The 16,550-nt window shown below is 28.8% G+C and overlaps 2 protein-coding genes across 2 annotated transcripts; both read left to right on the plus strand.

Moving 5' to 3' along the window:
• Positions 1-2,873: 2,873 nt before the first annotated feature.
• LOC114177268 lies at positions 2,874-3,640 on the plus strand. Its single transcript, XM_028062543.1, has one exon. The coding sequence runs from the start codon at positions 2,935-2,937 to the stop codon at positions 3,328-3,330; it is 396 nt and encodes a 131-aa protein (XP_027918344.1). The 5' UTR covers positions 2,874-2,934; the 3' UTR covers positions 3,331-3,640.
• Positions 3,641-10,678: 7,038 nt separating this feature from the next.
• On the plus strand, positions 10,679-11,967 carry LOC114177087 (beta-1,3-galactosyltransferase 6). The gene has a single exon (XM_028062323.1). It carries the CDS (start codon positions 10,726-10,728, stop codon positions 11,782-11,784), a length of 1,059 nt encoding a protein of 352 aa, XP_027918124.1. The 5' UTR covers positions 10,679-10,725; the 3' UTR covers positions 11,785-11,967.
• Positions 11,968-16,550: the final 4,583 nt, after the last annotated feature.

The raw sequence follows: 16,550 nt of genomic DNA on the forward strand, positions 1-16,550 counted from the left end.
TTAATAATAATACTAAAATTAATAATTATTATATTTTATTTTATACTAATTTTAATCATAGAAATAAAATTGTAATCTAATAATTTTATCTATTAAAATATTATTTTATATGTATCATATTCATCAAATCATTCACAAATTTCATAAATTTTATCTTCAGACTTCTTTACTTTCACTTCTTCATTTTTAAAATAAACAACTTCACTTTCATCTCTCCATCCCCAAATTTATCTATTCATTCTTCCTCAAATTGATTATTAAAAAGAAACACAACCTAAAGTACCTGATGGAAGGTCCAATTTGAAATATAACATGTTTTTGGATCGAATGTTTCACCAGACATTCTGAGATTAGAAAATACCTTTCGGAATACTAATCGAGAATGTACTTTTTATACTCCGTGTCTTTTTTAGGTCATTTCTTTTGCACTTCGCTGTCAATTTTCCTTCCATACAAGCTTCTCTTCCTTCCCCAAATTTTTCCTCTCCATCATCAATATCGGAAGGAGGAAGGAAGGCCAAAATAATTATATGGTGGAGTAGAGGTTGTTTGCACCACCACCACACTCAACACTTTGCCAGGAGTGAAAGTAGCGTTTCTGAAGAAGGAGGAATAAAAAGGAAATTTAGGATTTTTTTTATATATTTTATTCAAGGGTTTAATAGGGATAATAAATTTAGGGGAGTGTAGGAAGAAATGTTCATAGGACTATAATACATCCACATAAAAATTGTCCCCAACCTCTGGGTCAGTGAGTAATAGATAGTAGGCTCCTACTTCCTGCACCTCCCTAACCTTTTTTAAATTCCTATTCTACCCTTTATTAAAATACCCTTTATGCCCTTGGAAAATAGCAAATGTAAAATCCTAGAGGGTGCTGAAGTGTTGAAAATAATATGGCTGAACGCGATACAGAGGAAGATGGGTTGATTATATTAGTTGCTTCCGGAATGAGTAATCCAGAATGTATTTCCGGATTCGAAAAGATATTGTGGATGAATAAATTCCAGAAGTAGTTAATATCACCCAACACCAGATTAGTCCTTCCGTAAGGCACTTATGGATCCGGATAAAGCATGCTTTCTAGAACAGAAAACTATAAAGAATTCGAATTACGCTTTCTGCAATTAGGTACCAGATCCGCGTAGGCTACGATCATTGCCCTATCTAGAACCAATAAAATATTGTGTTTACTTCATTCATATATTAGATGTGATTATTTTTACATATTTATGTCAAGAAAAGAGGTGCACGTACTGTAGGTAAAAGTAGAGACGTTGAAAAACAAAGACTTTGAAGAAGGAATCGTGTTGTAGCTCTTGATGTTAATCTCGTTGCTGTAGCTAATCCTGCTATAGGTGAGACTATAATTGCAAATATACCAACAAGGATTGTAGAAAGTGGTTGATGAAGGATTTGTTGGAGGTCCATTAGATACAAACAAACTTGAGTTGTATTGTAGACATTGTTGAGTTGACATTGTTGATGGGAAAATGAATGAAGACACAGAAAATGGGAGAAGAAAAGAGAAGACCATGAAGAAACACAGTGAAGAGAAGATTGAGAAGACGGTCAATAAAGATACAAAAAATAAAATTTACTATTTACTATTTTAAATGAAAGGGTAGAATGGACATTTTACAAAGGTTAGGGAGGTGCTTGAGAAAAAAGCGAGGTACAGGAAGTAGGAGCCTAGATAGTAGGATCGGGCCGGGCCCAACACGCAAAACTGTTGTATTATTATTTTTTTATACTTTTTTAATAATACAAAATTAAACATGAAATAAAGATCTGTCAGGAAATGTACCCGTGAATATTTCTAAGGTAAAATCAGTTTATATATAAATTAAAAATTAGAATTTAAAGAAGATATACAAAATACTGCTTACAAATTAATCTATATATTTTTTTAATTTTTCGTTTTCTATAAAGACTTAAGTTTACACATTTTTTTTCTTTATAGTTCTATTGTATTTAATTTTAAGAGTTCCATTACCAGTGAATCTATATATGTTGTTGTGTTATTTTGAGGGTCTCATCTCATCACCAACAATTCTCATGCAAGTGAGGATTTTGTCGTCATAAGTTATTTCACCTTAGAATTTTAAGTTGGGTAGCTCTCATAGTTGTTATTTGCAAATATTTTTATAATCATTTTGAAATGTAATTTAAAAAATGTTCATATATAGTCTGTAATTAGTATATTGTATATTTCTTTATTCTATCACCTTAGCTAACAAGAAAACTAAACTTACTACGTATACAGTGAATCATAATTAAGATTCGAAAAAATAATATACACTATAAATTTCTTAAAAAAAAAAAATTCCCCCATTGCATTAAACTATTTTCTTTATCTAATCTCATTTTACTCTATTTAAGTGTTTTTCATCGCACTTAACGATTAGATACAGAATTACAAAAGGAATAAGACAAGCTCGGGCGGCCACACAAAACTAACAGCATCTCATTGGCTGTAAACTATGATTTCGTGTTGATAATACTAAAATAAATAAATAAAAGATCACTTAAAATATTATAAAAAAAATAATCAAAATTTAGTTGTTAAAAAATTATTTAAAAAAAAAAATCATTAACCCGATTGAAAATTGTCTGCAAAGTGGTGATGATTAGGGCAACCCTGCAGTAACTGGGTCTGCCAACAAGCAAAGGGAAATGAGAAAAAATCAAAGTTTGACCATAGATATATGTAACTAGACCAAGTTTTCAAAGTGTACACGGTAATCTATTTGTACACGAAATTTTCAGCATCCCTTTCCTTCCTCGATAATCCATTACGTTCTGCTTCAATAATATTTTAAATTGAAACAGCGTGTCATTATCCAGTTGCTATAAATATCTTCCACCTACGATAGCAACTTTACGAAAACTATTATCTCATTTATTTGGCCTTCAACAACGACCAACAATAACATGAGCTCGCACAAAACGTCTCTACTGAGCCGCCTCAGGGTGGCCGTGAAGAAGGTGAAGCTCCTGCTGAGCGCCACCGTGCTCAGCCACGCATGGCATGCGGCGAACATTCTCCGCGGCGTTTCTATCAGCAAACGCCAGATTAGTTTCAACGATCGACCAGGGTTGATGATGTGTACTCCTTCTTCTTCCTCAGAGGAAACGGATTCGGAGGGTTTGATTTCTCCTCCTGCGCACACCCTTCAGAGGACCATAAGCTGTCCCTCCGATGATGATATCGATAAGAGAGCAGAGATGTTCATAACCAATTTCAGAAGACAGCTTCAGATGGAGAGACAAATCTCACTGCAGCTACGTTATCGCAGGGAAAATAGTCTTGAATTGGTCTCTCCCTGATTAGTTCTTCGGATTTCTTCTAATGGAGGACTTGCGTTTTTTCGTGGAAGATCTCCATTTTTCACTTTGCGTTGATCGCCAGAGGAACGTGTACAAAAAAAGTGTGCCTTTTTTTCCCTTTCATTTGTAAAGTTTTGGATTCTTGAGATTGTTTTGATCCTTTTTTATGATTTGCAGCAATTACAAGAAGCTGGGAACATATGATGTTTTTGTTAGTTGTTCCTTTTTCTCTTGTGTATTTATTTCATTATCATTGTCCCTGTACAACAAAATTAAAATATGAAAATTATATGAGGGACTGTTTTTCTTCTTCTTTTTCTTCTTCTCCAAACATGTACAAACTACTGATTTTGCAGAAGTTATTTCTCTTTTCTTTAGACTGGATTTTACTGTAAAATTAAGGCGAAATCTAAAATAAAAGGTGTTTTTCAAATTCAGATTCATATTTGAATACCTATAAACTAAAAAAAAAAAAAAACACATGATAACAGAGAGTCCACGTTTGTCCCTGTACTAATGCTAATTTTTTGTCTGAGATAACATGTACTTGGATGGCAATGAGAACTGGAAAAAATATGACACTATATAATATGACTAAACCACGTCACAAGTTGCTTTGGTTATATTCTTATAAGTTTAGCAACAGTTTAGTTTGATGCCATAACATGTTCTAAACTTCAACAGGTAAAATATTAATTAAGTACGTATCAGAAGGAACAGAGCTAGGAAAACAGTTATGAAAATAATTTAAAACAATCTTTTTTAATGCCAGAATGGCGATGTTCAAGTGATTAGGGATTTGGATAATTTGATAATGTTTTAAATTTAAGTTTGTGAATAAAAATCGTATGGTAAAAACTAAGAACGTTTTTTAAAATAAAATTTAGGTCTATTCAATTATTTGCAAAAGTTATAGTGATCTCAAGCTTAAAACTAGAAAAATAACACTACCTGATTTGACTATTGCAGTATTATATCTTATTAGAAATCTATCAATATTAACACGCTTGTGAAAGTGATCCCATTACACTATTCAGCTAGTTAAAAAGGAAGACAGTGAAAGTAATATTGGTTGGTTGATAATAAAAATAAGATGGGATTTATGGATAACTTTTTATTTCTTTCTTTCTCTCTCATTAGTTCTTCTTTATTTTATTTTAATCAAAAAAGTTTAATTTTTACTTTATTTTTTTGATATATTTTTATCCACTTATTTTCTGTATCCATTCATTTTTTATTTCTTTATAGAAAGTCCAAAGTTTTGTCGTTGTATTTCTTATATTTTTATAAAATAAGATTCAAGAAAACTATGAATTTTAATTTGCAACTAACATAAAGCTACCCACAAATTATTTTCTGTATGCATTCATTTTTTTTTTCTTTATCAGAAAGTATTAAGTTTTGTCGTCTTTTTTTTTTTTTTACATTTTTATAAAGTATAGATACAAGAAAACCCTGAATTTTAATTTGTGACTAACATAAAGTTGCTCACAAATTATATATGTAAGTCCTGAAAAAAAAAATCGTTACCATCCGACGTCAAATTCTCAAATGTTTATAAATTGTATTATCATTTATCATATATCATTCTTTGTCTTCCTTTAATTTTATAATTGATTTCTCACCAACAAAAATTCTTAAAAAGGGAATAGTCTCGTAGGATTTGTGTAATTTTAAAGTTAAATAGTACTAATAAAAGTTTAGTAAAATTATAGTGTAATTTCTTTAAGTTAAATAGTATGAGGTTTACTACAACAATTTCAAGATAAATAGACAATTTTTTTAAGTATGATATGGTAGACTTTGATTATTGACGGATCAAGTCTTTAATCTTTCATATGCCCGCATGTGTGTACACATTTTTTAAATATGAATGATAATATGTTAGTAGGTGATAATAGTGTAATGTTATTAAGTTAATATATAAAAAATTTATATTTATTAAAAAAAAGTGAAATGAATAGAGAAACTGTTGAATAAAAAAGATAAACAGTTTATAGAAAATAGGTAAAATTAACAGTTAATTTTTAAAAAAATTAATAAATAATTATATTATAAACAGTAAAATTGTTATTATGAAATGTGTACACAAGAGAAGGAATTCTCTTTATATATTACTAACGTAAACACAGGCACTATCGTGCCTGTGTGTACGTATTTTTTAAGTATGAATGATATTATATTAGTAGGTGATAATAGTGTAATGTTATTAAGTTAATATACAAAATAAATGTATATTTAATAAAAATAAAATGAAATGAATAGAGAAAATAATTGTTGATGAATAAAAAAAAGATAAACAGTTTTATAGAAAATAGGTAAAAGTAATCGTTAATTTTAAAAAATTTAATAAATAATGATATTATAAAAGATATAATTGATATTATGAAATATGAACACAACATAGAGAATCATTTTTGTATATTGTTATAGATAACGATTGAGATTATTATTTCTAACTTGTCAATTCATTCTTACCTAACAAACATGTAGTTAAAAGCAAGGCATACCTTTTAAAGTTTAATAATTAAAATAAAAAATAATTAAAATAACTCACATTTACAAACTAATTTTTAATTATTAATTATATTAAAAAAATTAACATATAAATATAATATATATATATATATATATATATATATATATATATATATATATATATATATAAACAAAAATAATGGTGAGGTAAGCTAATGTTTTCAATTCGTTTCGCTTCATTTTCAGTGGGTTAACATGAGTTGGACCAAAATGAGTTGAACGCATTCAATTTATCCCTTTTATATTTTTTCAATTGCATAAAATTCTACCTAAATGGTCTTTTTATCATAATAAATATCTAGGTGAAAACTTTTACATAAAAATCCTTTTCGTTGTTATTTCTTAATTTTATGCCATATTTTTCTTTAATGCATGTTGTATTTTAGTTTTTCATATTTAAACATACATATATGGGTTCTTAAAGTAATTAAATTTCGGTTCATGTATTAGAAATGTACTATAAGATGTCGAGTTTATTTAGTGTATAAGAGACTTTGCTAGGTATATGTTATCAGAGGGTTGACAATTTTGTTCACAAAAAAATAGGAGAAGCAGCGACAAATTTCGTGAAAAAAATTTGTCTTGTGTTTTAAGATCATTAAAGGGATATTTTTTTTTTCTATTTCCTTCTTCAAGTCACTTTCATCGAAGATGATCAAACTAAGTTTCTCACCCTAGAGCTTATGCAACAAGATTGGAGAAGAGTTTCATCATAACATGTGATAGGAAATTCATCTGGAGCAAAGAAAAAAGAAAGTTTCTCCATACACTGAAATTGTGTCTAGAAAAAGTATTGACGGTACAAAAAGTAACGACATCTTTTTCCTATAACTGTCAAGATGGACCGGAATCTATCCGTTAACCTAGTTCACCACGGGTTTGGACAGAGTTAGGTTGAAATTTTTTTACAAATTTTAATATGGATTGATTTTTTATCTGGCTCACCTAGAACCCGGCTCATCCGGATTGAATCCGTAATGAACTGGATTGGTTCACAAACTCACAAATAAATGATCATACAAGTGTTTTGTGTTTTTCGTTAAGTTGAACTTTGCATTTGGGTCATGCTAAGTTATTTTTTTAGCCAACACATAGATAACTTGTATTTTTATGATTTTGGTTTGTATTTGGATTGTATTAAAATTTATTTAGATTCTAATTAGAATTATAATTTAGTTTTGACTAAAAAAAATAAAAATATTTTTTTAATTAAGTGGGCTCGTGGGTTAATCCGTTTAACCCAACAACTCGTAATGGGTTAGGCTGGATTCAAATTTTTTTAACTTACCAATAAGTGAACCAAGTTAAGTTTGTTCACTAAATAATTAATTTGAAATAGATCGAGTCAGGTTGAACCAAATTATCCGTTTTGAGAGTTCTACTTTGTTTGTTCTCACATTTGGTATTACAAAACTAAAAATGGACTTAGAAGGCCGAGTTCACACCTTGTAATAGTAAAAATAATAGAAGAAACTAGACACACCGTGTGGCCAACGAATTTTGTGGTATGTGAATAGTATAAGAGTGTAGGTGGATTAGATTTTCTGGCAGAGAGGTGACCTTGTGATTTTTTTTTTTTTTTTGACAAAGTACAAATTCCTTTTATTTTTTTCCCATATAGTAAATTGTTCCTTATATTTACCTTAGTATCATGGTTTTGGGAGTCGAATTGTAACCTTCATTTTGGTCCATTTCAGTGGGATATAGTTTTTCAGTAAAATTCAATAAATGCGAAGGTCAGAATTAGACTCTTTGAGAACCAAAATTTAACTTCTATGCAAAATCATGTTATTTCATTATAGAAAAATTATTATTAATGATCATTTTTAATGATAAAAAAATATTTAATTATTATAATGACCAATCTAAATATTAATTTATAAATTATAATTTTTTTATAACTAAAATTATTTCAAAAAAATTATAATTAATAACTAAAATAGTTTATATTATGAATTGATTTTTAAATTAATTATTAACATTAATTCTTAAGGTTTTAGCCACCAAATTAATTGGTCTCTAAATTCGGTCATAGTTGATCAACTGAGATTTATAAAAATAAAAATATGAATAAAATGTTTTCCAAAGTAGAGGGCATCACTGATGGTATTGGTGAGGTTGTGGTGTTTCCGATCTAGGACTATGATTGTAGAAGAAAAAGGGTAACATCTTTATATATGCAAATTGGATGGATGTTGGAGAATAAGACTTTGGATTTGGGTGGATGCCATAGAAGAAGATTTGGAAAAGAAAGCCTAGTTTAGAAAGAAGTAAAAATTTAATTTAATTTTTTAAATTAATTAATTTGTCATATGTTCCAAATGAAAGGCTTATATAGATTACGGTTTGCGAGAAAAACATCAACGCCATTAGCATTTGAGAACTGATTTTACAAATTTTGAAAGATTAGAGACGTAACTAAACTAAACTTTGAAAGAGTGGTTAAAATTAAAATCGTCTAATAATTTAAGGATAAAAACATAATTAACCAAAAAAAATTATGGGGTGCAAAAAGAATGAACATTAATGCTATTAGTATATTCACTTAGAAATGATAGTTATGTTGGTTCAAGTTTGAAATTTGGATTTCTATTGGTCCGGTCCAGGTTAATGGGCTTGCCAGCCTGTCATAAAGTAGCAAGGGTGCTTCTTCCTGGGCCTCCCCTTTTCTCTTCTTGCACCGTTATAAAACTTGTAATTCCTAAATTACGCTTAATTAAAAGTATAATTTTTATTTTTGAAAATATCTTTCAAAACATTCGATCCAAAATATAACTTATCTATTATACATAATTTATAAATTCCAAAATAAGTGCTTTAAAAAGTATTTTCATATGCGAAAATACTTTTTATAACATCCATTATGGACTATGTCAATATAAAAAAGCAAGTGAGAGAGGATTTGTTTAAAGAAAATAATTTTGTAATTATTTAAAAACATTCTTAATTAAATATAAAATAACTAATGTAACATTCATTATATATGCGGCGTATGTATATGTAATAACTATCGTGTACGTTTCATTAGAATATGGCATTAACATTATGTTCTAAATTTAAATTTTATTTTATAGAATTTTAACTTAATTATAAAGTGTGTGTGTATATATATATATATATATATATATATATATATATATATATATATATATATATATATTCTCTTTTAATATAGGTAAAGTTTTGTTATACAGTATTGAAAATGATAAAAGCTTGTTTGGTAAATATGGTATGATATGATATGATAAAATAATAAGGTTGAACAAAAATAATATGATTTTAACTAAATTATATTTTATTTGATTGAAGATTTCACCATATTAGAAATTGTATTTTTATTTTGTTTTATTTTATAAAATGATGTTCTCTATGAAAGTATCGAAGACCATCATTTAGCTGATATTTATTAAACTATTAATTTATAGGTGTTATCAATTTTATGTGTCTCAAATGAGACCTTGTTGAGTTTAAGAGAGATGAGAAGGTGTGTAATCATATGTTGGATAATTTAGAATAATTATATCGATATTTTTAGGTTTTTCGATTTACCGTAAAACTTTATAAATAGCAGGGACAATCCAGTATCAATGTATTGAATACTTTCTAATATTAATTATTCAAAATCAAAATTTCCCCTTACAACTGAAAATTGATTCCATTGTCTGAAATTGGATAATGAAAAGTTTGAATGTGATGTTTTTTATTTTGATCAAAACCATTAATTTTCATGTTCAATATCATTAGTTTTAGCGTTAAACTTAAACATCATTAACGAGTTATATTTGATTAAAAAGGACTAAACTCAGACTTCTACTCGTTCAATTAAAAGAAATCAACATTAACATGTAATGAAAATCTTATCATTGATTTTAAATTTTTAAAAAATGAATATAAAATTTTATTGAAGTATTTGAATAATTGGAAGGGAAATTCTAACCTCGCCCAATGTATGCGCGCAAAAAATTGGTCCAAAACAAATTCCTCTAGTTTGTCAATTAGTCATGATTTTTGAATTATTTTATATAATTATACTTCAATTAAGTATATAATTATTTAATTTAAATATTTATTAGTATTATTGTTGTCATCATCTGAATATAATATTTGATTACTTGAAAGGAGATGTTAGATAATTATTAAAAAAAATAGGTTGTGAACATTTTGTTTTCAACATTTATAAGCAAAACACGTAATTCCTTTTTATGCTAAAAAGGATCCTTCCCTTAACAATTAAGGGGTAACGGATCTGGCACCGTCACAAAAAGTATTGTTTATTCCGTTTTTCTTAACTATGCTCAAAAAGTGGAGTTTCATGAATTTCACGGTATGCCAGCACGAGGGAAACAATGCTTCAACCTGCTGCTGCTGATAGAAAACTTTTTTTTTTCTTTTCTAATATACCACTTCTAATAACATTTTAAGAATTATAATATTCATTAAACACTTTTTAAATATTTCTTCTTTTCCTTTCGCATCTTGATCGTAATCAGCATACAAAATCTATTGAATAAATAAAGACAGTTTCTGATATTTTAACTTAGGAGCTTAAATAATTATTTGGTAGTCAATGGCGTTACTTGCATCATAATCAAGTATGGCGTGAATGATGCCGAAGCCACCTTTGTTCATGCAAATACGCCTAACTACGAAAAGTTGACCAAACCACTTTACCAAGCAAACCACTCTCCACAATTGCACGCGCCCAACGTTCAGGCCCAACTCCACCATCGCAACACACACACACACACACACACCTTCAATTTAATAAACAAAAAAAAAAAAGTGTAATAGATTTGAGTTACTCAACATTTACTTTAGAAGAGGAGAAGTCAAAAGGGAAATCCCAGTAGCACGAAAATGTTCTCCTATGCGTTACATCTAAGAAACTTCAAATTTTATTGTATCATCACTCCCTACACTACAAATCTCGTTTCCAAAACAAAATGCAAAACCTCACTTTCTTTTCCGAAGCTTGAAAACACAATGGCGTCCAAGTCCTCAAAGCCCAACCGGGGGCGATTCGTGTGCTCTTGTTTCATAGTCATCTTCTTCCTCTGCTTGTTCGCAGCAATTAACGAAGTTCGATTCAGTGGCTTCCTAAGGTTGGGTCGATGTGCTCTCTCAAACGAAACTGCACCCATAAGAAACGAATCAGAAGACCTTAGAATCCTGATCTCCGTTCTCACCCTCCCCGACCAGTACCTGCGACGACACTTCCTGCGCCTCGTGTACGGCACGCAAACCTGGGAGGGCGCGAAAGTGGATGTGAAGTTCGTGTTCTGCAATCTCACAAAAGAGGAGCAGAAAGTGATGGTGGCGTTGGAGATCATGCTTCACGACGACATCATCATCCTGAACTGCACCGAGAACATGAACAGGGGCAAAACGTCGACGTTCTTCACGAGCCTGCCGGAGATGTTCAACGACACGAGCGGTGTGGGGCCCTACCCTCCCTACCACTACGTGATGAAAGCGGATGATGACACGTACGTGAGGGTTAACAGTTTGGTGCGGTCGTTGAGGCCGTTGCCGAGGGAGGATTTATACTATGGGTTCGTCATACCGTGTGGTAGCATGGACCCCTTCAAACACTACATGTCTGGGATGGGGTTTGTGGTGTCCTGGGATATCGTGGAGTGGATCCACGGCTCTGATATTCCCAAGAAACACGTGGTGGGCCCAGAGGATAAGGTGTTCGGAGATTGGATGCGGTGGGCTCGCCGTGGAAAAAATAGGTACAATGCTAAGTGGTCTATGTACAACTACCCTGATCCACCCTCTGTGTGTAGCCACGAGCTCTGGAATGACACTATTGCAGTTCATTTGTTGAAGAATCAAGAGAAGTGGATTCGGACTCTCTCCTTTTTCAACCACACCCATTCTTTGAAGCCATCCAACTTATATCATATACCTTAGCTTAGTCATCTTCATTCTCCAAATTTGGTTATTTTATTTTTTTTATATATGATGATAGTAATAATTAACGTTACGAAATCTGATTCTGATTTCATTTTGGGGATCTTCATAAGCTGTGGTGTTTTGTTGAGAAACAGAATATAGAGAACATTATTAACTTGCAAGGTGCCATTTTTTGCTTTATTTGTTGTTTCTACATATGCAATTTTGAACTTTCCTTATGATTGTTGTTGAATTTGAGTTTTTAAGGATATTGTTACGGGGAAACAGAGTCCGTGAAGGCGGGGATTTTCTTTTCATTTCTTCCTAACATGGAAAAATAGCATGTGAAAGATTTGTGATGTTCACCTGTTTAGAATTCATCAGCACCTTAGTCTTGTCTGTTTGAACTCTGCAATTTTCTGCAGAAATAATCATTTTAATTTTGGTGCAGTGCACTGCAAAATATGAAGACGATAGATCGCACTGCGTCTGTGCTTCTCTAAAATTTCTAATGTGTACACTTGTGTTCCCTATTTCCTAACTATTACATTGATTAAAAAAAGACTCGTCTGAGTGTTGGAGTTACTGTTGTTTAGTTAAAATTAGGTTACTTACTTTTTAATTACTTTTACATTCATTTAAAAAAGAATATATGTAATTTGCTTTTTAATTTTAAATGTACATTTTATTTTCTCTCATTTTCATTATAATTATTATTATTATCCCTGTTATTAAATTTTACTACTATCGCTGAATTAAGTACATCTTCCTCGGTTAAAGAGTAATATAAAAGTTGGAGAAAAAAACAACTATATGTAATAAGTCGTATCGTTACTAATTTACTAACAGTATTATAATTATTAAAAACACGTCACTGATCCTATTAGTACTCTTACTCTTCACACACCATTACCAATTTTTATAACTCTTCCTACTTTCTAGAGTTATTACGAGTTTCTTTAAGTCAAACATATAAGAAGATGAAAAGTAAGTAATTTGATTATTTGTATGTTATTTTTTTATCACCAAAAAATAAATAAATAATTATAATAAACTATTTCGGGTTCTCTAATTTTTTATAGAAAAAGTTATATGATATTTCTCTACAGGTGCAAAGTGCTAGACACACACATCTTTATATCAAATTTGGTAAAACATATGTATAATGGAACAGAACATGTAAATGTATACGCAAAACTGAGAGACAATGAAACATATACATCTATAATTTATATATTAATTACTCTATTATTATTATTATTATTATTATTTGTTAACAGTCATATCTGCTTTGAATTAATTATTTAACCAAATCATTATTTTCATAACATACGAAAAAGAAAAGAAAAACAGAGAAGAGAAAATTTAAAGAACAATAGAGAAGTCCATTAATTAAAACTAGATTTTGAACTTTTAAGAGGAATAGTCCAATTAAGGAAAACTACATACTTGAATCCAATTAAAAATAAATTGTGGACAATCTTGTCAGTCTAACCAGAACAAAGATCCAAGTGTATTATCTTTTCTAAGAACTCTCTAATTACATGCATGTATGAGTTGATCTCCAAACTCATACAGTATAGATAAGACCAAACTAATTACTTTCACATAATTCATGTAATATAATCAATGTAAAAAAACCTAGACAATTTTTATATCAATTGTCAAGCTAATGTAGAAAGTGATCATATAACGCAACAATTTATAAATTTTACTATAAAAGTTGTAAACATGCGTCTATAATAATAAGAAAAAAAAATGTTCACAAAAGATAAATTAAGAGTATTTGAGTTATCATTAGTGAGACACGTTACAATGCATCATTACTTTAAATTATGTCATATATTTGTATCTAACACGTAACCGTATCTAATATTTTAGAATACTCTCCCATACTTATTAATAAAGTATTTGATATTTAAACTAAAAATACTTTTGATGATAATAGTTTATAAAATTTATATTGAAAATGTTTAATATATTTTATTTTAATTTGAATTCATATAATAATAATCACATATTTATAATATTTTTAAGAAATTGTGTACATTTTCAATATACATATATTATGTATCATGTTCTATTATTTTTAAAATAAATGTATCAATACATCAAATACATATCGTATTTGATACATATGTCATATTTGTACAAACACATTCTCAATGTTTTCATACTAATTTTTGTCCTCGTACTAAAAGTATAATTTTAACCAAATTCTTTGACACAAAAAACAATAAAAAGATGCATATATGTTGAAAAAAAACATTTTCACCAATTTAATTATGTAAGAAATATGTAAAAGAAAATGATGTATTAATGAGAGATTTGAGGAACATGGTTGTGTTCTTTCTTATAGATTGAGTAGGGAAGAGGGAGAGGAAGCTATTTGAAAGATTAGAGGGTGAAGTTAGTGTTATTTATTTCAAGGAACTTGGAGGTGATTTTGGAATGTAGTAGGGAGTGAAGTATGGGAAAATTTGTAACTGAATTGATTAATGTAACATATTAAAAAACTTTTAATATATAAAAAGTTAGATTACTAAAATGTCCGTGATGTTAAAAATAATATAAAATGATATATAAATGATTTAGATTTATTTTTATAAATTTTATTGAATGATTGAAATTATAAAAAAATTATTTGCAAGAAAATGAATAATATAATATATTTGGTATGAAAATAAATTTAACATTTACATATTGAATGTTTATTTAGGAAATAATTTATTTACATGGAGATTTTATTTTATTTTAATAGTAATGAGGATAACTTAGTAATTTTTCTTACATCATCCTCTAATCTCATCATATATAACATGATGACATTTCATATGAATCCTGCTAATCCTCCCTTGCCATTCCCCTTCATTATCGAAAAAGAAACACGTGCAACACCTCTTTTACCTCTCTTCCTAATCCTCTTGCATAGTAAATTTATGCAAAGGAACAAAATGTAAGGGTGTGTTTGCTTCCAAAGATGGATTTCAAGAAGAGTGAATGAATGAATTTTATGAGATGTAAAAAGTGATGTTGCTTGTTTCAAGGGATGCATATTTGAAAGTAGAACCGTCAAAATGCGTTATAACCGCGAGCCAACCCGGTTCATCACTGGTTCGGGTCGGGTTGGGTTGAAAAAAAATTACAAATTTCAGTACGGGTTAAAAATGAATCCAACCCACTAAGAACCTGGTTCATTCGGGTTGAACCCGTGATGAGCCGGGTTGGCACACCAACCCACAAATAAATTTTAAATATTAAATTAATACATATATATATTTATTAAATTAATATATATATATATATATATATATTATACATATATTATATATATTATATGTATATATTATATATATTATATATTATATGTATATATTATATATATATATATATATATATTAAAAAAATAAGTGACAAAAATGATTTGATGTTAGATAGTAATTTATATTTTTGTGATTTTGGTTTGTATTTGGAGTTTAACATAATTTGAGATTTTATTTGGAATATTTTATTGAAGTTTATTTAGATTTTAATCGGAATTATAATTTAGTTTTTTGGAGATTGAAGTAAAAAATTGTGTGTTGTTTTTTTAATTAAGTGAGTCAGTGAGTCAATCCATTTAACCCGTCAACCCGTGATGGGTCGGGTAGGGTTCTAATTTTGTTGGCTCGCTAATAAGTGAGCCGGTTGGATTGACCCACTAAGTGACCAACCCGTCGCGGGTTAAGCCGGATTAGGTCGGATGACCCGTTTTGATAGCTATATCTGAAAGTGAAGAGATCTGAAGATAAAGTTTATTAAAATTCATGAATAATTTTATGAATGTGATAGATATAAAATAGTATTTTAATAAGTAAAATGTTAGATTACAATTTACTCCGTAATTAAAATTAAAATTAATATAAAATAAAATATAATAATTATCATTAGTTTTAATAAAGCGCCCTTGATATCTTGAAAAATTTAATAATGTTTTCGATTCTGACAAGCACACATAATGATTTTTTTAAAATACTTAATTTGTCCATTCTGAAATGTAACTGCACTCTAATCTTTATTTACTTACAAAACAGATTATATGCATCACGACTTTAAAACATTGAAATAGAATAGCATTAACCATAGAAAAACAAAAGTTGTTCCAGATGAAATTACAAAACAAATAATTTTAAATATAACTCAATTAATTTTTAACTATTTATAAATTTTAGTATTTTTCATCAAACTTTTATTAAATTTTGTTGATTTATTGAGTATTTAAATTTATTAAAATTTTCAGTTAGTTTTTTTTTTTAATTTTATTGCTATTTGAATAAGATTATATTTATTTTACTTTATTATTTTAATTATTTGTTTTTATTAAGATTTTATAATTTATATAGGCAATAATTTTTTTTATTAAATAAAATTTAAAATAAAGTTAACAAAATGTTATTCTAATCTAATTATTAACTAAAATAATAGTAAATCAAATTTTACTTCACGTAGATTAAAGTATATTAATTAAGCGAAGGGTAAATCATTGTGGATGACAACCTGGACCTATGTGAGCAGACCAAAGCTAACTAGAGCCAACCAAAGTGGGACAAATTCAAAATGGGGCCATTCTTAACTATTGGCGTCACGAGGCCAAATTGAAAAAAAAAAAAGAAAAATTTAAAAAATAAGAGGTTTATAGTATTATTTTTTTAATTGTTTCAATTAAATAACTTTTTTTATTTTTTATTCGAAAAAGTGCAAATTGAGTTAGGGTCTTCTCATCAACCAATGAGGTTTACAGTGAT

The sequence above is a fragment of the Vigna unguiculata genome, chromosome 3, assembly GCF_004118075.2.
Source record: "Vigna unguiculata cultivar IT97K-499-35 chromosome 3, ASM411807v1, whole genome shotgun sequence".
NCBI lineage: Eukaryota > Viridiplantae > Streptophyta > Magnoliopsida > Fabales > Fabaceae > Vigna > Vigna unguiculata.

What these genes read in the sequence shown, in the direction of transcription:
- LOC114177268 (XM_028062543.1), top strand. Translation starts at nt 2,935, where the DNA reads ATGAGCTCGCACAAAACGTCTCTACTGAGCCGCCTCAGGGTGGCCGTG.
- LOC114177087 (XM_028062323.1), top strand. Translation starts at nt 10,726, where the DNA reads ATGTTCTCCTATGCGTTACATCTAAGAAACTTCAAATTTTATTGTATC.